The 23,547-nt window shown below is 35.5% G+C and overlaps 3 protein-coding genes and 1 long non-coding RNA gene across 9 annotated transcripts in view; 1 reads left to right on the top strand and 3 right to left on the bottom strand.

Moving 5' to 3' along the window:
- LOC111461543 overlaps positions 1-8,061 on the bottom strand; it is a 21,867-nt gene extending 13,806 nt beyond the window's left edge. For both annotated transcript variants that reach the window (XR_002713591.1, XM_023105100.1), the window contains exons 1-8: positions 7,901-8,061; positions 7,533-7,817; positions 7,289-7,348; positions 7,113-7,205; positions 5,829-6,057; positions 5,069-5,172; positions 2,820-2,882; positions 487-587 (exon numbers count right to left, since the gene is read on the bottom strand). Coding sequence is in view for 1 of the 2 variants with exons in the window: in XM_023105100.1 (XP_022960868.1) it covers positions 487-587; positions 2,820-2,882; positions 5,069-5,172; positions 5,829-6,057; positions 7,113-7,205; positions 7,289-7,348; positions 7,533-7,817; positions 7,901-7,906 (941 nt within the window). In the remaining variant the exon portion in view is untranslated. The remainder of the gene's footprint in view (positions 1-486; positions 588-2,819; positions 2,883-5,068; positions 5,173-5,828; positions 6,058-7,112; positions 7,206-7,288; positions 7,349-7,532; positions 7,818-7,900) is intronic.
- LOC111461550 lies at positions 3,612-4,672 on the bottom strand. The gene is made up of 2 exons (XR_002713592.1): positions 3,788-4,672; positions 3,612-3,696 (listed from the first exon to the last, which is right to left on the bottom strand). It is a non-coding gene; the product is annotated as an uncharacterized LOC111461550 (long non-coding RNA).
- Positions 8,062-10,524: 2,463 nt separating the features above from the next.
- Positions 10,525-11,493, top strand: LOC111461657 (heavy metal-associated isoprenylated plant protein 20-like). Its single transcript, XM_023105262.1, has 3 exons — positions 10,525-10,774; positions 10,892-10,967; positions 11,170-11,493. Exons 1-3 carry the CDS (start codon positions 10,769-10,771, stop codon positions 11,376-11,378), a joined length of 291 nt encoding a protein of 96 aa, XP_022961030.1. The 5' UTR covers positions 10,525-10,768; the 3' UTR covers positions 11,379-11,493.
- Positions 11,494-13,209: 1,716 nt separating this feature from the next.
- Positions 13,210-21,559, bottom strand: LOC111461656. 5 transcript variants are annotated; one of them, XR_002713621.1, is made up of 9 exons: positions 21,328-21,559; positions 20,638-20,675; positions 20,355-20,526; positions 18,845-18,924; positions 18,350-18,754; positions 16,408-16,941; positions 15,594-15,806; positions 13,436-14,770; positions 13,210-13,354 (listed from the first exon to the last, which is right to left on the bottom strand). XR_002713621.1 is itself a non-coding variant. In XM_023105260.1 (8 exons), the coding sequence occupies exons 3-8, from the start codon at positions 20,431-20,433 to the stop codon at positions 14,462-14,464; spliced, it is 1,620 nt and encodes a 539-aa protein (XP_022961028.1). In that variant the 5' UTR covers positions 20,434-20,526; positions 20,638-20,704; positions 21,328-21,559; the 3' UTR covers positions 13,210-14,461. The 5 variants fall into 5 exon arrangements, 3 of the variants coding, with proteins under 3 accessions (XP_022961028.1, XP_022961027.1, XP_022961029.1); XR_002713622.1 differs by having other exon boundaries at positions 13,210-13,538; positions 14,306-14,770; XM_023105260.1 differs by having other exon boundaries at positions 13,210-14,770; positions 20,638-20,704.
- Positions 21,560-23,547: the final 1,988 nt, after the last annotated feature.

Genomic DNA, 23,547 nt, shown 5'->3' with positions numbered 1-23,547 from the left:
CCCCCCCCCCCCCCCCCCCACCCCCTCATCTATTTCTTCGTCTCTTTCAATTCCACTTTCTTCCTCAGTCACCTCATTGATTCCCCCAATCTCGATTCTGATTGCAATAAAAATGATTTGGATGACAAGAATTCTCAAGTATAAGCCAACAGAATAAGCCAATGCTATACATTATGAACCCAACGACATGATAACATCAATAGTCAATGTTACGAGTTATGAATCTGATGACGTGATAGTAAATTTCCAGATATAATCTTTTGTACATCAGGTAGAATCTGAAATGGGCTAGAAGTATTAAAAATAATAATAATAATAATAGTAAACATATTTTCGGTATATGTATGTAAATGGAAGATCTTATTTAAATGGAAGATAGAAACAAAAGCTAGCTAGGTTCATATTAATTTTTGTTTGTGTCAAAAAAACAAGAAAATGGTAAGTTGAAAGTTCTTTAGGCATTCAGATTTCAAATGAGGTTCATACCCCTGGACTGCACGATGCAGAAATGCAGGATTTCCTGGATCAAGGGGAAGTCTTCTCAATGTGCTTAGTGCAGCTTGTTGCAAATTGCTCCTTATGACAGACTACTGAATTGCAAGATGTAAGCAAATAAGTAGACATTATGGACACATGACACAAAAATGACGTGATCTTAGCAATATAACCATGGCAAATATATTATAGCGATGGGAGAAAGAAATGGACAAAGCCCAAATAATTGAAGTGTAGTAAGCTTTATATTTGAAACATTGCATCATAGCAAGGGTATTTTGTGCATTCAATAATTGCCCCATACTTGTATCCTATCATTACAAACGTCTCCAGTTGCAAATGAATTAATGGAATGCTATAAAATTTATCCATCAAGACGAATCCCATTTCACATCTAACCTTTCTAAAGAATTGTAGAATGGCAGCAATAGGAATTGTTATAAAAAAAAATTAAAAAATAAAAAAAAGGAGAGAGAACTAGACCAGGTCATCTACCCAGGAGCATAAACAAATTTAATGAGCCAAAAATTTGATTGTGTTTTTTTTAATAGGAAGCAAAAACCATTCATTGATCTGATGAAGTGGAATGCAAAAGAAGTTCGTATCGATTAATAATTACAAAAAACACTTCCATTGATTAGCGAGGGTAGATAAGCTATAATTACAAAAGGGAAAAGACAATTTGTGTTGTGCGCCGGAAGCGGAACGAATGTACTCACAACACCAATGAACAGTATCACACAAATAGACACCAAGATATTTACGTGGTTCGGAGAGAAGAAGTTCCCCTACATCCACGGGTAGCAATCAATCACTAAAAACAAAGTGTTACAAGTGAATACCTCACTATCACACTACAAAGTCTCTCACCAATGTGTCACCCAACAAATACAATGTGACACCCAAAACTCTCCCAAATCCCGATATCACTTGTTAGGAGTGGATCTACCGAATGGGGAGCAATCACTAATAAACCAAGTGTTACAAGTGAATACCTCACTATCACACTACAAAGACTCTCACCAATGTGTCACCTAACAAATATGATGTGACACCTAAAACTCTCCTAAATCCACCCACTTGTTAGGAATGGATATACCAATGTGTCACCCAACAAATTCGATGTGACACCCAAAACTCTCCCATCTCCACCCACTTGTTAGGAATGGATATACCAATGTGTCACCCAACAAATACGATGTGACACCCAAAACTCTCCCATCTCCCAAATCCCACTTGTTGTCAATCGATCTCCCGAATGGAGGGAGAACTCTCTCATTATATAGCATTACAAATCAAATCTCTGACTGAGACTAAATCTAATTCAAATAACCCAATCGAATCTAATTCAAATCCAAAAACCAAATCAAATCTAATCTTATGACAATTTACAACAATTTGCTCCAAGTAGTAGCTAAAAGGGATAGGATTCTATAAAATAGTTGATATTTTGGCTCTCTTCTGTGAAGATGTGGGTATTGCATTCCAACCCAAGATTCCATAAGAAAGCTTGAACATGATTAAGCTAAAAGATTTGCTAGTCCTTTTTAAATGGACAACCAATAAGTAATAAAGAAATGAGACTAAAGACATCCCCACGCCTTGGAAACTTGCCAGGCCTTTGGTCATTGGTGTTTAATTAGGTTGGACTATAAACAAGCTTCAATTAGTTTGAGTTCCAAAAATATTGAACTCAAATAGGTTGGGTTGGTCCAAGGTTTCCTGAAATTACAGTTGAGAATCAACAATGGAAATAGAAATTGTATTGATTACTTGCTGGATAAGAAAATATAGGAAATACTTAAACCAAGGTAAGTCTTTGGAAAAGAAGAAAAAACAAGGATCTTCTTTGGAGTGGGTACAATTTATAGGAAAACGGCTTCAAATAAATTAAAGAAAACAATGTAGACTTAAAATATTTAAGATTAAGAGATGCTTTTTTCATAAAAATCTTCTTTTCAGCAAATCTATAAGTCCCATGTAAAGACATTTTACGAGGATAACACGGCAGTTAAATGGAATGAATTTGTATGACATCATTTCTTAAACTAAAACTTCAGGATCTAAATTGTAATATTTGTACTTCAAGAACCCAACTCTTAATTCAACCTATCAAATCAAAAAATGCAAATATAATGAAAGTTTGGAGATGTTAAATTCTGAAGTTTAAAAGTGACAGGAAAGAGGCTCTTGTTTTCTACCTCTTTTCTTTTTTTTTTNGGGGGGGGGGGGGGGGGGGGGGGTGGAGTGAACATAAAACACTGTTATATGAAGACAGAAGCAACAAGGGAGAGAAGCTATAACAGTTTTTTGTCAGAAATTACCTCCTTATCGCCACCTTTATTCCCAAGTACCCCTTTCTTGCGTTTTTGAGGGGCATCAGCAACCTGGAAATGGAATTAAAAAGGGAAATATTTAGAGTGTTTCTACTAGAATCTAAGAAAAACAACGTCAACACCATTTTAAAAGAAGAAGATAGTATCACAAAGGAAAAGCCTTTTGGTGTCTAAGTGCCCAATGTCCAAAAGAAAAACTAAGCTTTAATTGAGATAACCTACTGGTTATGTGGATTTTTCTTGAAATATAGATTTTTTTTCAAAAGAAAAAGGTTCAAGGATGAGTTTTAAAAACATTAGAAAGAAAGTAAGGAAGAACGGACCAAGCTTGCAAAAACAAAAAGCAAAATCACAAGAAACAGATTTATTGTTGAGAGAAAAAAAAATAAAGGATAATTATAAAAAAAAAATGAAATTTCATTGAGAACACCCATAAAGAAGCATCATAAGTGACCATACTCCAAAAACGTTTTTTTTTTTTTCTTTTGAGAAACAGAGAATTTAGCGATAAACGAAATATACAAAAGGGGAGGAAATTCTCCCAAACCACCTAACAAAAAGCATCTCCACCTTGTAAAGGTATGCAAACGTTTACACCCATATAAAAGCTGTAAAAAGAACCAGTACTAGTTAACTGTTGAAGCATGTAATGGAGTTGTTGAAAACCCAACTGTTGCAGTGACTCCAAAGGGCCCAAAATAATCCCTGTTGGTAGCCAACCAGAGGGTTTTGTTCTTTTCTTTTCTTTTCTTTTCTTTTTTTTTTTTTTTTTTTTTTTCCTATGGAAGGATCCAAGGAAACGGGGGGCCAAGAAGTCAGGGATGCTTTCCAAGGGGAGGGGGGGGATCAAGGACCAACCAAAAGCCTTCATCATGAAAATCCAGCAGCCATAAGCAAAAGGTCATGAAATAAAAGAGTGGCTTTGAAATTCAGAGTTCTTCTAGAACATGACTCACCAATTAGGAGACAAAAAATCAAAAAGACGTCAGCTTTTGGGGCAGCCAACCACATGGATTCACAAATGGCCAAGTTCCCATTGGAAAAGTTTTCCAATTTCTTTGCAGCAATAAGTTTCATATACTCACAAAGAACGTTGCTGGCCAAATAATTAAACCACTAGTATGAAATGAAGGATTAACAAGCACCTCCTCCATAATGTCCCTTATGACTTCTAGAGGAGCCAAACGCATCCAAAACTATTTTCATATTTTTACAGCATATTCACACGTGCAAATACATGGTTTAGATCTTCCACCTCCTTGCAGAGCACACAGCATTAGGAGCACACAACCATAATGAAGATGTTTTGGATGAAGTAAAAGTAAATGGCATCAACCTCCCCAAAATAACCAACCAAGAGAAAAATACAATCCTCTTCAAGGTTTTAGCCTTCCAAGGCAAGGTGAAGAAAAGGGAACTAGGATTACTGGGATGGATCAACCACGGGCAAGGAGAGACCGACAAGATAATGTTAGTTGAGAATTTTGTGAAAGATTAAACTACAAGTTTGGTCCCTCAACCTTTAAGTTTGTGATATGTCTTTGAATTTTAAAAGATTATTAATAAATCCCTTGACTTTCAATTTTGTCTGATACAACCCTAAACTTTCAAAAATTGTTCAACAAGACATCGACTTGACAAAAAAGAATCACTTTTTTTACAAGAGAGAACTTTCTACACACTTCCTAAAGTTGACCAACTCAAAGACTTCTTCAACACTTAAGTTTCAAAGACCAATTTGACACGACAATGACAGTTCAAAAACTTATTAGAATGACCTATAAGACAAAATCTCAGATGTTCGAAGACCAAAACTATAATTTAACCCAATACACACACATATGTATTATTTATGTATGTATGTATGTATGTATGTATGTATGTATTATTTATTCAAAGTCATCACATATTTCTTTCTTTTTTTTTAGACCAAGGTTTATGGAAACCCTAGGTAGATTCTTTTTTTGGATAAGAGAAAGCCTAGGTAGATTCTCAAGGTGCTAAGTGGATTCTCTTACACTATTCTAGTTTTCCAATTGTCAATGTGAACAGCACCCGAGAATCTGATTGGTTTTCAATCATTAACCTGCAGCACTAAACTATTCACTTTTGGTACAATAATTCTTTGAAGTTAAATACTTTACCATCAACCAAGTAAAGAAAATAATGCACATGATCGATTTCAATCTAGCAGAAAACAAAAACAAAAACTGTGCATATAGCCAGAAAAGACTAACCTTATCGAGAATTGCAAAAACAATTTCATATAGTTGGGACAAAATCTCAGAGCTGCTTGAAGCATAGGTAAGAGCCTTTAGTGCTTGTAGTCTTCTAGCATGAACTTCAAAAGAAAATATAGTGTCAAGAGAAGCTGCAAACATTTTATTTGAGGAATCTCATTTGCTTCAATCAACAGTAAGATAATTCATTCTAGTTCAACAAGATGGACCAACAAAAGAAACAAATAAGAAGCCCTAACCCTGAGTAACACAAAAACTGTAGAAAAAAGAATTCTGCAAACCAATTGTCAGTTATGGAAAACCAAATCAGCTATAATTGTGGCCTAACCAAAGGTTGAACTATTTTCTGCTTCCTATAAAAAATGAATAACACTAAGGATGAAACAAAAGATAGTACAAATCACATAAGGATAAGATTTGTCAATGCACTGATAGAGCCACAGCTAAAAAAATTATTTAGAAAGCCCCGAAGTTAATAGGGAATCCAATAAATCACGAACCAGAAACTAGGACCCCATTGTATTTTATTTTGATAAAGAATGGTTTTCAGAGAAGTCACAAATGTATATCTACTAGAGATATTTAAGACATTTATCCTGACTCGCCACTGGATCAGGATGTAAAGAATAGCTGGCAAACACGCTATTTTAATCTAACATCGAAACCAAAGAATCGGGAAAAACATGCAAAGGAAGACGGGGGGAAATTGTCACCGCAGACTACAATAAAAGAAACAAAGCAAAAGAAACCAGCTTACATTCAACATCAGGATTAGAGGCCTCTTTTACAAGCTGATCAACTATTCTTGGTACGACATCAGCTCGAGTCACCCCCCCAACAGCATCAATATCAGCAAGAGCATCCCAATTAGGGGTCGGGATGCCACCACCTGTACTTACACCTTGTGCACCAGTATCTGATAAAATTCTGGCTAAATAATAGTACACATAACGGAGGACACTCCTATCTTCACACTGCTGATTTAACTGTCAAATATACCCGGGGATAAACATCAGCTTTTGCTTTTTCTTCGTTTAAAATTAGATAATAATGAAAAACTATTAATGGAATAAGAGACTCCAACGAGGTATCAAATTCAGAGTCAAATCTTCTGATTCCCTGCCAGTGCAATATTCACCCAACCAAGATAAAGATTTATCATTTGTGCCAGTGCAATATTCCATTGCTACTACGACTTCAGTCTTCTCCTCTTTGTGAAAGGTAAAAATTCCAAAAAAGGTCAAGAATTTTGCACGGCATATTTTACTAGGGAGACTCAATACCTTGGATTGTGTCCAAAAACATTCTTCCCTCTTCTTGCTCCTGCGTTGGTGCATGAATTGTAGGAGGCATAAAGAGGATGTGAATCATTTGATGTGAGAGTGCCAATTCGCGAACTACCTCTGGAATCCTTGCCAGAGGTATTTTGGTGTTAGTGAGGCTTGTAATAGAGATGGGTGGTCTTTGTTAGAGGAGGTGCTCCTGCATCTTCCCTTTAGGGAGAGGGGAAAGTGTTGTGGCATGCAAGTTTCTTTACTATTGTGTGGAGTATTTGGCTTGAGTGAATTGTAGGATCTTTAAGGGTGTTGAGAAATTTAGGGAGAAGGTTCAGGAGTTGCTGAGGTCTAATGCTTCTTTTTGGGCGTTGATCACTAGATCGTTCTATAAACACGACATTGGTCTTGTTCGTTTGGACTAGAGTCCTTTTCTGTAGTTAGTGTCAACATCTTCCTTTTCAGGGGCTTGTATTTAGTACGTCCTCGTATTCTTTCATTTTTCTCAAAGAAACTTTGGTTTCTTACCCAAAAAATATCATCTTCCAGCAAATTATTTTGACAGATTTAGGATTCAAACAATTGGTTATGAATGCAAGAAAAGAGAAATGTTTGGGATACCATCAGTGTCTTCACGGAAAAAGGTAACAACTAGAACAGTACGAACAAAAAACAAACAGAACTTATCTTACCAATAAACATATTCTAGACAAATATGAAGTCATAAAGATTGCTGAGTTAAAAAAAAAAAAAAAAGTTTATCGTACCATGAGAAGAGAAGGTGCCAGCGAAGGATCAACTGAATTGTAGACTGCAAGTTTTGGGAATACATGATGCACTAACTGCTTCTGGGAGCTTTTCTATAAAATTCACATAAACATAACTAAGTATAAAATGTTATCCTTCCAAATCACAACAGTAAGAATTGTCACATACTGCTCACCTGATCAGACGCAGCAGCTAGTTCATGGATACTCCTAGCCAATTGGGAATAAGAAACAGGCTGCAAAACGCATCAAGTTGAACAAAACATAAATCACTACAAGTACCAGTACTAACAGTTCAAAGAGTTTCCCTTTTGAATTCAAAATCCTACTTCCAGGTTCCGTCCCATTTCTAAATAAACAGAACCTCAGCAACAACGAAAAGAGGAAAGAGAAAAAGCCGTGAAAAATGTAGCAGCTGACCTTCTTCTTGCTCTGCCTCTGCGGCATAATGTTGGTCCTCACAGGATTCAAAGCTGCTTTAGCAGCAGAAATCGTATCATTCTGGATCTGCATCAGTGCCGCCCTCTTAGACCTCTTCTCTCCAGTTGGCTTCCCCAGTGAACTAGGCAGAACACTTGAGGAGGAACTTGAAGATGAACTCATCGTTGATGACGGGACCGTTGAAGCAGCTGTGGAGATCGATCCCGCCGAAGCCGTTGACGGGTCGGCAGTTATCAGATCCATTAGCGTCGTCCCCGACGAATCCTGATAGCACACCCAAAAAGCGAATGTTTACTAAGGAAATGAAGAAAAGGAATTGTCCAGAAAGGGAAGATCTGGTAAATTACCGCCATGATCGATGGACGAAGCTCTTCCCCCAATTCGATTGATCTTGTTCGACTCTGCTTGCTTGCTATGCTACCTGTTCTTCCACCGCTCCAATTTTCACTGATGTTCGCCGGACATCGCAAGAACAGCAGTTGACAGTTCTAATACCCTTTTCTCTTCTTTTCTTTTCTTTTCTTTTCTTTTTTTTCTTTCTTTTTTCGACATATAATTAAACCAATTAGTTGTCTTAATTTTTTTAAAAATATTGAATAAATTATACATTAAATACCACTTTTTTTTTTTAATTCATGAACCTATTAAATTAAAATTTTAAATATCATTATCAATACCAAATAGACACAAATTAAAATGACGTTTTTGGTAGCTTACTAATTTTTAAAAAAAAATTAATTCTTTGCAAATCAATGGGTTTTTCGAGAAAATAAAAACAATCGAATAACTAAAGCACCTCACCATCGGGTTAACGAGTAAAATAAGTGATTATTTTGATAGTTTAAAATTCATTAAAAGCATGAATGAAAAAGGAGATTTGTAACGGCCCAGATCCACAGCTAGTAGATATTGTCATCTTTGAGCTTTCCCCTCGAGGCTTTAGGGAAAGATTTTCTCACCCTTATAGATGGTGATTTGTTCTCCTCCCCAACTAATGTGGGACATCACAATCCAGCCCCTTTCGGGGCCCAGCGGCCTCGCTGGCACTCTTTCTTTGATGTGGGGTGGGACCGCCCCCAAATCTACCCCTCTTTGGGGCCAGTGTTCTTATCGGCACACCGCCTCGAGTCTACCCCTTTCGGGGAACAGCGAGAAAGTTGGCACATCGTCCGATGTCTGGCTCTGATACCATTTGTAACGGCCCAGATCCACCGCTGGCAAATATTGTCCTCTTTGGATGATCACCGCTAGCACATCGTCCAATGTCTGCTAGCGGTGGATATGGGCTGTTACAAGATTCATATGTATTTATGTCTTTGGAACATGAAAATTGTCAATGTAGACACCTGTTTGTCACATAAAAACTTGTGGAATGAACTAGATTATTCTCCGACTAGACTGTCTAGGCCTTTTTTATGTATTATTTTTATCTGTTTGTTATCGTTCAAGTCGAATGACGAATAAAAACTTAAAGAAAGGGTAAGGTAATACCTATACCAACAAGGTGCACCTTAATTTTCGGTAGCTCAATCATAGGAGTTCCATAGTTAAGTGCGTTTTACTTGAAGTAATTCTATGTTGGGTGACCTTTAGGATTTTTCCTGCATGCGAGCGGAGACAAAGCATGCTAGAAGAACTCGTGTTCGTATGTGGGAACAGTCTTCTACGATGTTGAGGGCATAAGGTGCCTCGTCGAGATTATGTACGGTGTTAAGATCATAAGGTGCCTTCAATCTTAAGAAGCAAAAAGTAAGTAACATGACTATGTTATAGTAGGGGATGAAGGAGACAGGACTTGGATCATGTCTCCCGAGCAATCTCAAAATTATTTTTAATGAGAGGGATGTAATGTTTAGGAAAGTGTCGTACAATCGAGTATTACGATCGCACCCCACACTCATTTACACACGAGCAATCATGCAAACTGATCGAGTGCAAGTATACACTATCACTAGTAACAAATAATAAGTTCATTTTAATAGATTCACAAGCCCACTTCTGAGGGTCATGAATGATGATTATTTCTAACACTTCTACTACCCTTCAAGTCTCCTTCCTATGAAACTAGAGTATTAAAGAGGATTTCATTGCTCCCCTTTTCTCTCGAATAAGAGAACACTACATATGTAAAGTAGACACATGTAAATCATTAACAACAACTCTTTAATGAACTAAAATCATACCGTCAATATACTTAAACTATATAAAACTCTCTCGCCTCCCTTATAAAGTTTAGCTCTCCATACAAACTGAATTAAATATAGGAATCCGCATCGATAAAATTGATAGAATAAGGAAATAGAGAGTTATCCCGGTTTGTTGTCGTTCGTCAATGGATGTTCCCTTCTCTTGAGCTCTCTCGTTCACCTCTTTGCCCTAATCAATCCTTGTTGGTCTCCTTCCCTTCATATACGATTGCACTGTAACAGTTCAAGTTCATTGCTAGCTGATATTGTTCAATTTAGTCTGTTATGATCGCACCCCACACTCAATTGCACACGAGCAATCATGCAAATCTTCATATACGATTGTACTGTAACAGTCCAAGCTCACCGCTAGCTTATATTGTCCAGTTTAGTCTGTTATATTGGAAAGAGGGATAGTGAAAGAGATAGGAATAGATGAAAGCTGTAGTGCTTTATTATTGTCTACTGACTCAATGCTTAAACCGTTACACAATTACAGTATTTATAACTAATACACTGTACCAGAAATAGTAAATCATAGAAATTTAGATAAACTTAAATCTAATAACAATTTCAAAAAATCCGAGTATCTTCATTTTGAATACTTTGAATCATATTTCAATATGTTACGTATAGCCGTCATTCTCACGATTTTAAAACAAGTTTTGCTTTGTTTCTTCTCCAACTGACGTGAGATCTCGCAATCTAACGGGCTAAATTGTCATTTTTAAAAGCAAAGCTCTAATGTTTTAAAATTAGGATTGAACTGGAACAGAGGCCTCAAAACCCGCGGCTGAAAAATGGGGAAGAAATCTTGAGAGTGAAGAGTTCATGAGATGCGTGCGAAGCAAGGCGCTCACAATGATTCAACTTCCGTGGCAATGATTCGCTCCACCATCAGTTCATTTCAATAATCAACGATTCAACAATCATTTTCGCGGCTTTTTCTCTCGATTTCTTCCTTTATATTCAACGCAGAGGCTTCGTCGTCTCCTCCGATTCCACTGTTCATCGTCGAGTTCGATTTCCATGGAGGTCTGATCTGAAGAACACCTTACATTTCCTCCATTTTCTTCTCTGAAACTAATCGCTTATTCTCTTAATTACTCCGTCCATTTATTCCATCGTTTTGGTGTTGAATTGATCACGCAGGTCGTTGATTTAAAGGTTTGCTTGCATTGCAAATCCTGCGAAAATGCTGTTCGCAAAACGCTTTGCAAAATCAAAGGTACGGTTCTTTCGCCTTATTTTTAATTCGATTATAATTCATAAGTTCATGACATTGTTTTTGATTCATTTATAAAAGTTAAAAAATCGAGACAATTTTTAGTTTGAATTTTTGACGGATCCAACTTTCAAAAGTTTAAAAGACTTTATTAAAAGTTGTAATCATTCAAAGAGATTGATTTGATTATGAACATTGCAAACAGGAGTGAAATGTGTGGAAACAAATAGAGCTTTGAACAAGATCACCGTGTTGGGTTACATGGATCGTAAAATGATCATCAAGGAGGTACGAAAAACAGGACGAAAGGCCAAGGTATTGCCATCTTCGTCCCTCCGCCCCTCGACTCCACGTCGGAGAAGTCGAAGAGCAACATCTGCATTCAAATGTATATTGCCATCTTGTTTTCGCTAAAATTTGAATGTCTTTAATGTTTGTGTCATTTTGTCGATTAAACTTTGCAATTTCATTATGTGTATTCATTTTTTCTAATATGAGTTTTTTTAGTCGAGAGGGGTTTTGAAACTTTGACTTCTTGATTGAAGATACATGTTTTAACTAGTTGAATTATGTTCATGATAGAATTTAACAACAACAAAAAAAACGTTACAATGCATAAAGTGCGTAAGAGTTCTTACTTACCCGTAAAGATAAAATTATAATATTGTATGAACTCTCTTCTTCATTTACTTCTCACTTAATATGTTATCATGATACTTGTTACTTACACGTAGTTTAATAGATAAATTACTAATAGATAAAGTACTATTACAATCGTAAAGGTCGGAGATTCTATCTTTCCAACATTCGTTGAACTAAAAAAAGTATAATTTTCCACCCTGTCAACTATATATATATATATATATCACAATCCCAGTTTCTAGGCAGAGGATTTGGCAATTGTACGGCACCCACTCTCAACACTGAATGAGTTACGTTGCCTGCAGTCGAGCAATGTGAATACAAACCTCGAGTCTCAATTTCAAGGGAAGATTTTAGAAAGGAGGAAGAGAGGTACGACACCCACTCTCAACACTGAGTGAGTCAAGCCTACTTTGAGTTACGTTGCCTGCAGTCGAGCAATGTGAATACAAACCTCAAGTCTCAATTTCAAGGGAAGATTTTAGAAAGGAGGAAGAGAGGTACGGCACCCACTCTCAACACTGAGTGAGTCAAGCCTACTTTGAGTTACGTTGCCTACAGTCGAGCAATGTGAATACAAACCTCGAGTCTCAATTTTAAGGGAAGATTTTAGAAAGGAGGAAGAGAGGTTTAAGAAAACAGAGTTTTGAAAGCAAGAGAGAGAAATTGAGATTAGTGTTATATAGAAATATAAGCAAAAGAAGTTTTAATTGGTATTTTATATATATATATATATATCGAAGATTATATTTTAGTTTTATCCATGTTTATCCTTAGACTTCAAAGATTATTTTATTTTGATTTCCAAGATAATCAAATAATGAACTAAACATTGAAACCGCATAAGTCCATTGAGATAAGTATTAGAATAGCAAAATATTAGAGGATAAAATAAGTGTTTTAAAAGTTAAAAGAGATATAATGATTATTTTTCAAAAATATTATAAACTAAAATGGACATTAAATTTTTTTAAGAATCAAAAGAAAATCAAAACTCAGAATTAAAAATAAAATTAACCTACTAAATTAATCAAACGTATAAACTAATTACATTCTCAAAACACTTAATTGCCCCAAGCCACACACAAAATTATTTTCTCTTATTTATATATTATATTGTCATCTTAGCCAAATTCAAAAAAAAAATAATAATAAAAAAAAAATTTATCCTTCTTTTTAAAATTTGTTTTTTTTTTCTTTCTAGTCTTTAAAAACATGACTTGAATTTTAAAGTAAATAACAAAACTAGCCTTAAAAAGCTTAATTTGCAAAATTTCAAAGCCAAAAAATAAATAATAAAAAAATAAAATCAGCAAATGGCTGGAATTTACCACAAAAGTTCCAGCCATCTCCATCTCCAGCTCCAGCTCCATCGTAGAGTAAGGCTAATGAATCATCGGTGTTTTCTAAATTGTGATGTCCCACATTGATTGGGGAGGAGAATAAACCACCATTTATAAGGGTGTAGAAACCTTCCCCTAGCAAACGCGTTTTAAAGCCTTGAGGGAAAGCCCGAAAAGGAAAACCCAAAGAAGACAATATCTGCTAGCGGTGGATCTAGAGTGTTACATAAATACTATAAAGCAAGGAGGCATTTTCAAAGTTCTAAGGAATCTCATCAAGTTCATCATCAAGAGCAACGAGAGAAACACAAGTGATAGTTCTACAACCATTCGAAAATACTTCAAAAGCAGACCTTTTAAACGTCATTTTCAAACGTCTGCACGATGATATATCGGTAGAAAAACCTGAAAATTTCAAATGCAGTGTTCTATGGCAAAAAGAAGAAAAGAAAAAGCAGATCAACAATTAGTTACTATAGTGAAAACCTGGCCTGAAGGCTTCGGGGAGTGTTCCTGTAGATCGGATATCCCGTCTTGAAGCAACGACATGCTACGGTCTTGCTGGAGAATTCGACTCACTTCGAAGAACCTGTTCAAAAGCAGAATAATAGGAAGGTATGCACAAAGAAACTGACTTAAACAGCAAAATACAATTTCAGAGTCATCTCATCAAATCTATCTCCTCAAGCTCCTTCAGAAGTTCCTTGTGGTCTAGACATTAGAGACATATAGAATAGTATAGCAGACATTAAAAAAAACACAAAGGCGAAAAAAACAGAAGGACAAGAACATGAAGTAGCCCCCGCCCTCACGCTAAATAATCCTGTCGTGTGTCGTAAAATTCACAGCAGTTGCCCTAGGATAGCACCCCCCATAAGAAAATATCAAATAAAACAAGTAAACTCCCTAAAACAAAGAAATTTATAAAACTCCTTTATTAATCTGCTTCACCAAATGGGTAACTCTATAGATACCGCAGCAGCACTTGGACTATCGATGAGAAATGCAAACATAATCTATGCACACTTGCAACGTAAAATCCCACCTAACTAACCCACCCCCATCAGCAAAATCCTCCCATTCGAGAAATGCCATCAAAACCCTCCAAGGGAAAGGGAAAGGGAAAGGGAAAGGGAAAATTCAGTGCAAATTAAGCAATGTTTGATCAGGAAAGCTTCTTGCCAAGCGCAACAATTTTCCTCCAGCTGCTTTGTGGGCAATTGAACATGAAAAAATGGTAAAAAAGCGTCAGATATCATCTTCACTGCTATAGATTTTCAAACTACTGCCTCAGATGTTATCAGCTATTGGAGAACAGAAAATCAGTCATAAAGGGTGTCTCAGGATGCCAAATACCTATCAAACCCGTTCATCTAAGGCTCAAGGAATCAAAGGAGTCCAATCATACGGAAAAATACTCAATTCTGCTAGCCGTATCCACCTTTCAATGCTTGGACTCCCTTAATACTTAGTCTGTCTCTCAGCTGCATGACTGGAAGAAGTCTCAGAACTTTATTTTACCGAATCATCAAGTGAAACTGAGGCATCTATTCTAGATGTTGCACCCTTTTCCATTTCTGGTTTTTCTTTCTTATTATCATCAAGTCGTAAGGCTTGAGCAAACTGATCAGAAATTGGGTTAATGGAACCATCACCAAGTGGATTTAGAGAATTTGCAGTTGCAAATAGCTGTTGTTTTGTTTTCCTTTCTTTCAAAATCCTCTCCCGCTCATCATAGAAATCAAAATCATCTATAATAGATGTTCGAGGATCATGGTCCTTGAAAATTTTCAACATCTCAATACCTTGTTTCAGCGGCACCTGTCAATGTATGGCATAAATAAATAAATAACATCAGGAAGCATGATGGGAAGGACTAACAAAATTTACTTGTACATATACGATAATGCAAAGCGCTCATCGACTAAGTACCCCAAGCGCAAGTACAAATATAGGGTAAAAGGTAACATAAATAAAGCTCTACAGAAGTTCACGTATCACAGTTAGATAGCAGGTCAATAACTTTTTTTTCTATGGACAACATGGTCCCGATAATTTTAGTTTCTATTCAATCTCTATAGTTTCAAAACTAACTCCTTAGTCATTCAATCTCAATAGTTCGAAGAACACTCATTTTATTATTTATTTATTTTATTGAAATGCCATACCTTCAATGAGAAAAAATAGAAAAAGAGACTCTAACCAAGAAGAATAAGACCTGTTCAATAATAACAGAAACACTTCGCCACCTATACCCAAAAAGAAACATAAAACCTAATGAGAGACCAAACGACACTAGGACCTCTCTCACATTTAATCCTCTTTTTGACAAGGGTACACGTTGGGTAAGGAATTTGAGTGGGTAGGTCAATGAAAATATAAATATTATACCAAACCTAAGAACAACTTGATTTGCAGGACAAAGATTAAATAAAATTTAAAAAAAAAAAGAAAAAAAAAAGAACATGAGCCTTCGTGACATGAGTTTTTGAAGCTTCTTGCCAAATATTACTCGGTTATAATCTAAACATAGTAATGGCCTAGTAGTACAGGCTCTACCTAACAACAAATATCGGTATACATTTTTGCTTCATCCACATAGATGAGGATGCATTATTAAAGAATTATCGATATGAAATGATACCTCCTGAGAATCCCTGCTGTGTGTAACAGGTTTGCTGTCATTATTTTCAAGTAAAACATGCCGAAATCTAATATTAGGAACATCTTTGATGATGTGCCACTTAACAGGAAATTGTCCACTCCACCTATCTTGCTGCCAGTAATCTACATTTTCCTCAAAGTCAACAGGTCCAGCCATTTCAGCTACACCACAAAATTGACCACTGGCATTAACCTGCAAGAAAACACGACAAAATTGCTCATACAATATAATCCACTAAGAACTGTGGTCCATAAAAATAATGAACGATTGAAACTATGCAACAAGATGCAAGACGATAGAACCCACAAATATGAGGATGGAGAATCAATTCCACTAATTCGCAAACAGTTGATGTTAAAGAAGCTACCTAATGTGGCCACAAGATTTTAATAAATGCCATAACTTGAATATTATAAATAATTTCATTCTCCACTCTGACCCAAAAACTAAAGTCCTGCCCTTGATGATGCATAGTACATACACAATGTGCAAAATTCTTGATAACTTTAAGAAGAAGCATTTAGTTCTTTTGTTTAACAATTTTCATCAAAACTATTCCAGGAAAAGATAAGTTGGTTTTAGTGGCCACATAAATTGACACTTCCCCAAAGGAGAACATGCAACGCCAAAAGGCACATCTATGGTTTCTTATTTTCCTCCTGCAAGCTCCTTGACTACCTCTCAATACATATGACTAAGGCAGGAATGAGCTCTCCCCAAACCCCAAAGAAGGAACAAGATTTCCGTCAGGCAAAAAAGGAAGTTTTTAATGAGATAAGTCTCCAGAACTCACGGAGAAAAAGAGAAAAACTGGACAATTTCCTTGCATCTCTTTTGCCTCACGGTAAGCAGCATCCAGTTTCTTGTTACCATGTGGAGTACTAGCCCAAACTTTGTACTTGATACTTCTGTGAACATTATCTTCACTAAATGACTTGATAACGAAAAACTTGGCAGTCTCATAATCTGTAGCAAAATTTGGCCGATTGTAGGAATCAGGACTAATTAATGAAGTTGATAAATCATTTTTGCTTGCACCAGATGCAGCACCTAGTTCTCCTTTTCCCTTGACCTTCAAAGCTCTTGGCCCCCGATTACGGTCACTAAAGATACCATACGGATCATTAAAAACTGAAATTGAGTCCCGGTCCCTGTCTCTTCCTCTGTCCTTCCCAAGGACAAGTCGGCTTCGGTCACTTACAACTGGATAAGAAATTGATGCACTGCCAAAGTTAGAACCCTGATAAGAATTGCTTAATGGGTACCGAGCATCAAATGCACTTGAAACCAATCCAAATCCATGCATATGTCTCTGTTGTAAGGAAACCTAAAATGAAAACAAGTTAATGACGAGATAAAAGAATAAAAATCTATAATTAGAACCAAAATAATAGTCTTATCAAAAGGACAAGAATGTACAAGTATAACATAAATAAAGGTTTTGACAGTAGACACAACACCATAGTTTCACTCAACTACATGATAATGTGATGGATGGCCACGGAAATAAAGCAAAAAAAAAAACGCTAACTAGTTAGCTCAAGCTCATTAACAATAAATCTTCTCTCGACCTAACTAAGAAACTAGGTAACTAAGGCCAATGTTTTAAAAGGTTTTCAAGTCTCATGCCCTCATGCTAGCTCCAAGCTATAACCTCAAAACTACGACACATATCTGCATGAAAGTATAATGATTTTTCAGAAACAAGATAATCAATAGATCCCTACCTTATCGACCAATGTAAAACTCACACTAAAAGAAAGCAATCAAAACAAACTTATATAGGATTTGTTCTATAGGTCATAGAACTGTCCTTGAATTCTAAGAAATTAATCCAAAAATTATCACAAGTATCCTCCCAAAATGAGGATAAATTAGCCCTTGATAGTCACCCATGATAACAGGGAATCAAATATGAAATACCACCTTACATCTCAAACTCTTACAAATTGGCCCCAATTTATTTACTTGTCCTTGCAACATTTGAAGTCAATATATCAGTAAAATACCTGCTTCTTAACCAAACGCCATCGAAAACTTGAATTTATAAAATCAAATGTATTTATACAACTTGCCCTCTTGCTTACACAAACCTTGAATATTTGATGTCAAGAAACTAGTTCGACTGACATGGATTCATCCCTAGTTTCTACCTGATTTCTTCTCTCTTGAATGGATTGAGTACTTTCAGTAAGCAAGCTCAAGCACATAAGATAAAATTAAACGCATTTGATATCGTTAATAGGTCTCTTCATCAATTTGACTTCTTAAATAATTTTAGAGAGGAAAGAAAATTATTTGGTCTTTTATACTAAGGAATTCTGTATTTGAAGATTCATCAAGACGTAGCCACATGATTTACATTTTACATTAGAAAAGCAAAAGCAGAACAAGAACGAAGAGAACATGAAAACCAACGTTGTTCTCTGGGTAATACGAGTATTAAGTAACAACATATTCTATTATCAAGGATAATATTTAGGTTGGCATTTAATTTATCATTCGTTATTACTATAATATTTCTTCCTTATCTAATTTCTTTTAAGGACATAATACAAGATTTCTTATCAGTAAATATTAAGATGACAATAAGATATTCTGGGGATAAAATGTGATACAAAACAGCTCAGTGTAGGTCAATACAAGCAATACCAAACAGCGATTTTAGGTTGTAGAAGCATCTATAATAACCTTTCCTAACTATCACCATATTGTGATTAAGTAAACAAACAAACCTGCCCGACATTCTGATCATTTGAGCCAAGCATTCCCATTGGTTGTGGATAAGCTGCCGGAGATGATAAAGAACCTGAACCCAAATTTCCACCACCAAAGGACCCAAAATTTAGCAAAAAACCTGTTCCTGGCCCATAAAGCATGTTGTCGAATGTACTACTCTCAGGTGATATCATCTCTGTTGGTGAAACGGGAACTGCAGAAGATCCATGAGGTAAACATGGTGCAGCTTGTTGTGTGTAGTATGATGGGGAGAATGGGACTTGTTGAGGAGGATATACTTGTCCATCTAACATAACAGAAGGCATAGGGGTAGCAACCGGTGAATATTGTCCATATGCCATATCTGGATTAAAACCATAACCAGAATGGAAGACAATAGATGGATTGTCATTGTACATAACCTGATCCATGTGCAAATCAAAGAGTGAATTAGGCATATATAATCTATTTTTAAATGGATATAAGATCATGTTTTCAAAAGTAAAACTCACTGGTGATACAACAGGAAAACTGTCAGCATTTACATATTGTGAATAAGCATCCCAAGAACCAGCACTGCTTCCTCCATACCCTGAAGTCAACACAAAGACACGACATGTTGGAAGATAATTTGTCAGACATAGGAGTGAAAAAATTTGTAACAATCTGTGAAAACTAATATATAACAAATTAGTAACCAGAATTCTTATCAAAAGGTGTCAAAAGCACACGAGAAGAACAAGATTTCTTGTCCCCTATATGTCAGTTAGAGCTGTGTTCAACTCAGTCGGGAATTCCCTATGATGCACAAAAGCAACCTACTAATAGCCAGGATCCTGTAAAGACTGATATATGAACAAACAGTATTACAAAAGGTGTTCAGAAGCAACCGAAATGAGAAGCTAGACTTCTTATCCCATATATACAAGAGGTGTTCTCAACTGATGGGACAATACTCAGCGATTTTTACCATGTGATTTGGAATCAACGCTATTCCAAGAAACTCAAGCTTTTGTGTCCCAGCTTGGTATCTTATGTTTTGTTTTAAAATGGTGAAATTTGTTGTGGCGCTCCTCTTCTCCTGGTTTTGAGCAAAAAGTTTGGAAGGATTAGTTTGACTTTTATGGCTCCAGGGGGAGTTTATAATTTTTTTTTTTTGTAAGGCTTTATGCAGGCACCCCTTCAAAAAGAAAGCAAATGCATTGTGGCTCAATTTAATTCTTTTAGAGCTTTCTATGGGATAACTTAACAAGAAAGGAATGAGAATCTTCCAATGGCTGAGACATGATCAATCTTGCTTGTAAAGTGAGTAAAATCTCAAACAAGTGTTCTTACCTTGAAATATTTGATCAACGAGGTAATCCGAATCTTACCTTCCCTTGGGGTGATTCCTTATTATGGTATTTCTCCATAATTATCTCCAACTATAAGCTGAAAATATCCTTTTCTCATCCTATAATTTGTTTAAGATTTCCTATCAAAAAAATAATTTGTTTAGGATGAAAAAATCTTTGAAGGGACCTTCTTTGAAGAGGCTGGCTTTAGGCTTGAAAGTGATGTCAACATTCTTGGTTATGGATATATATTGGGCCAGGGAAGATGTCAATAGGTAGCTGTCAGATACCATTATAACATCAATGAACCACCCCTTTCTAATATTGGTCTCCCTCCTAGAGGAAACTGGACGTCTGAGGAGGGGTTTTAGCACCTGAGCTTTAAAAGTTTTGTGTGCAAGCTGAAAACACTGAAACAGTCTAATATTGCTATGGATAGAAAGCTTGCTACAGTAATGATCTTTTCCGGCTTCCTTTCCAGCTACAGTAATGATCTTTTCCGGCTTCCTTTCCAAGGATATCAAAGAAAGATCACAGGTCCCCGAGAGGTGGTGTAGAGGGCTTAGGATGTTCTGAGATTCTCTCCAAAATCTCAGCTTCAAGCCTCTTGATACTTATCCTACGACAAGAAGAATACAAGATGTCCCAATCCTAAATGGATACCAGAAGTGAGGGTTGGAGAACTAACCACCATATTGTACATTTGGTTCATGTGACGCATATACATTCAACGGGTGAACACTGCTAATACTTGTTCCTGCATCCATAGTCTTTTCTATGGCATCCCTTGAAGGTCCAATAACTACTGCATTTGGAGAAGGATTTGTTGAAGCAATTCTTCCACCTTTAGGTGAGAGTTGCTGGTAATGAATCGGGAAAAAAATACCAGAAGTAAACATCAATTGTCAAAACCTATAAACATGCAAAGCAAATACAAGGGAAAACATTCTAAAGGAATTCAGCAGCCTTACCGGCTCTTTCAGGTTATCTTGCCTAAGAGATCTTTCTCCTGCATAAATAATCGATTGTTCAGTGCCCCTATAGAGGATAAAAGTACATAGAAAATACCCATTTGTAGAATTAATTTTTCCTCATTAAGATCCCAGTAAGTCCATACACACATTCGGCTTATATTTCTGCACCCTAGAAGATGGTCACATAACCGGAAATATCTTCCCCTTCAACGAATTAAGACCAAGAATAAGAAAGTGGATTACTGAGTACCTTGACCTGTTAAACCTTATTGGAGTAATAATCAAGGTACTTTCTCAGTCTATGAAGATCTTAGACAGATCAATGATGATCGACTGTCAGCTGGTCCGTGTCAATTCAAAGACCGGAAGAAAAAAGAGTAAAAAAAACAAAAACTACAATGATTTAGCTCTCTGTCGGCGCTTTTTTTTCTTTTTTCTAGCATATAAACGGGTAAATCAAAATGTTCTTCAGCAAAATCCCAATTCACAGACCCAATAATCCAAAACCAATCGCTCCCGTAATCACTCATGTTCAATTTCGCAAATCAAAAACAGACAAAATCTCATCATACAGAAGTTAACATAGCACAATTCCGAAAAAGAACTGGCAATTTGACAAGGAACACAATTCAAAACCAGAAAGAAGACGGAATTAATCAGTAGTCAAACAAGATGCAGATAACATACCAATAGGAGCGATTCGATGCTCCTCGTCGGAACGTTCCATAAAAACAGAGATCCAGGAACAGAAGTGAGGTAGAAAAACTCAAACGCAAGCAGATTGGGAGGGAAAATTGAGGTGGGAGATAATCAAAGGGGAAATTTGAGAGGGATTTTGGGATTTGAATGCAAGATAATAAAAAGGGTTTTAGGTTTTACGAGCCAATATTTTTACCAAAATAAAAAAATAAATTAAACAATTTAATTGAATTCAATCGGAATTTGCCGGCGAAGACCTTACTCTATAATTTTAATTCCTAAAAGTAAACATTTAATTTTTTTTAATTTTAAAAATAAAATAAAAGATATTCATATCGAAGAATAAAAATTTAAGAAATAACAAAATTATTGAGCTTCGTCTTTCTCAATATTTACAGTAGTTTTAATACGTCATGCTCGTAATTTCAAGCTTTAACAGTTTTAGTCCGAGGAATACCCATTATGGGTTTCAACTTCTATTCTCTCAAACGGTGCTGACATATAACATCGATAAACACTTGAATTCTATTCGCAAAACAGTCGACCAAAAGGATCAATGGGTCAGTCTCCGTTTATAGTGGATACGTTCCAGCTTCATCCATAGAGGAAATATCGTCCTACATAGTATATGAAGGTTGGACCTGTAGGCACGTTGGCATAAAAGGGCATGCTCGATTTTTCACATATGTCGTGATGGGCTAGGTTATCGTGGGTGGATTGTTTCAAGATACACTTATCGAGCGAATTTCACGGTGGAATGTATATATTTTTATATTTAATGCACGATAAATACTACAAACTTAATCATAGGTTGTTGTTATATATATAATTAAATACTATATTTTATCACAAAAAAAAAATAATAATAATGTTGATATAAACTATATTTTATAAAATTAAATTTAAACTTTAAAATAACATATTATAGGGATTTATTGCAAGGCAATTAATAAAAATGATTTTCTTATTAAATTCAATTTTTAATTATATTTTATGTCCAGCTCATTAATGATTAAAACAGACAAAATTAAATCACGTGATTTAGATACCATTTCACATAAAACCATGCACGCGCCACGTCAGCGCTACTAGGAAAGCTTAAGGATTATATGAAATTAAAAATGCATGTGAATATGTGAGAAAACGATGAAAAATTAAATTATTTCAAATTACGAAATTGCCCTTCTCAGTTCCGGACTTAAAAAATAAAGAGAGCGGAATAGTTGTCTCGTGAAATTAGTTGAGATGTTCTAATATAAAAACGGTAACCAATTGGATCTAAGATGCAGCTAAAAATCTCTAATCGAGATAAAATCATCTTTAATATTGTAAAACTCTCGAGAATTCGATCTAATAACAGAACAATTAAACCCTTAAATCTAAAATATCTGATAAAATTAAAGTAAACTAGATACCGTGCCAGCTAGCTGCTAAGAAGCACAATCTAGAAAACAGAAGATGTGTTATGGCCACACCTTCGTAACTTTAAATACCCAGATTCGTTATAGTCCCTCTTGTGATACTCCGACCCCCCATAAATTTATTCCTAAACGAGTCATGAAGGGTATAACGAACATACTTTGTCTCCATGTTGGATCGAGAACAAGATCAAATGAATAAAAAAACTGCTAATTCGTATACGCCCATTGAACCGGCTCAACCAGTAACTAGAGTTGTATGCACTATATGAATAGAAAGCAAACGACCGGGATCATTCAATACAACCGTATGAACATGATATCAAGGCAAACCCATGGAAATACTTCTGGATCAACAAAAAAAAATAGACGCTATCGGGAAAAATAATAATTAAACTAATCTATTAAATATAAATTTTAAATACAATTTCAATTTTTTTTATCAAAATTAAGAGACCAAATTTTTAATTATTATTATTTTTTAAATAAAACACATTTAACATTTATTATTATTTAATAAATGCTTAACAAAACAACATAATAAAGTGCAATAATTACTTGATTAAATAAAACATGCTTTAATTATGAGGGCCACTATATTGTAACAAATTAGTCATCCCCATTTATTAAAATCTAACAAAAATATCCCTAGTGGTTATTTATTAATTAAAAAAATATTAGAAATAATAGAAAAATGTAGATAATAAATTAATAAATATGCTCTTAAACTTTATACTTAAAATATCTTTAATTAAAAAATTGAAAAAATTCAAGAAAATTTATATTATTT

Source organism: Cucurbita moschata, unplaced genomic scaffold, assembly GCF_002738365.1.
Source record: "Cucurbita moschata cultivar Rifu unplaced genomic scaffold, Cmos_1.0 Cmo_Scf00025, whole genome shotgun sequence".
In the NCBI taxonomy this organism is placed as follows: domain Eukaryota; kingdom Viridiplantae; phylum Streptophyta; class Magnoliopsida; order Cucurbitales; family Cucurbitaceae; genus Cucurbita; species Cucurbita moschata.
Note: the sequence above shows the minus strand (reverse complement) of the source record. Positions and strands in the feature narration are given on the sequence as shown.

What these genes read in the sequence shown, in the direction of transcription:
- LOC111461656 (XM_023105259.1), bottom strand. Translation starts at nt 21,367, where the DNA reads ATGGAACGTTCCGACGAGGAGCATCGAATCGCTCCTATTG. An exon ending in GCATCGAATCGCTCCTATTG is followed by an intron (nt 20,676 to 21,327) that starts GTATGTTATCTG and finishes TTATTTATGCAG; the next exon opens with GAGAAAGATCTCTTAGGCAA. An exon ending in ATGATCAGAATGTCGGGCAG is followed by an intron (nt 16,942 to 18,349) that starts GTTTGTTTGTTT and finishes TTTTCATTTTAG; the next exon opens with GTTTCCTTACAACAGAGACA.
- LOC111461657 (XM_023105262.1), top strand. An exon ending in AACGCTTTGCAAAATCAAAG is followed by an intron (nt 10,968 to 11,169) that starts GTACGGTTCTTT and finishes CATTGCAAACAG; the next exon opens with GAGTGAAATGTGTGGAAACA.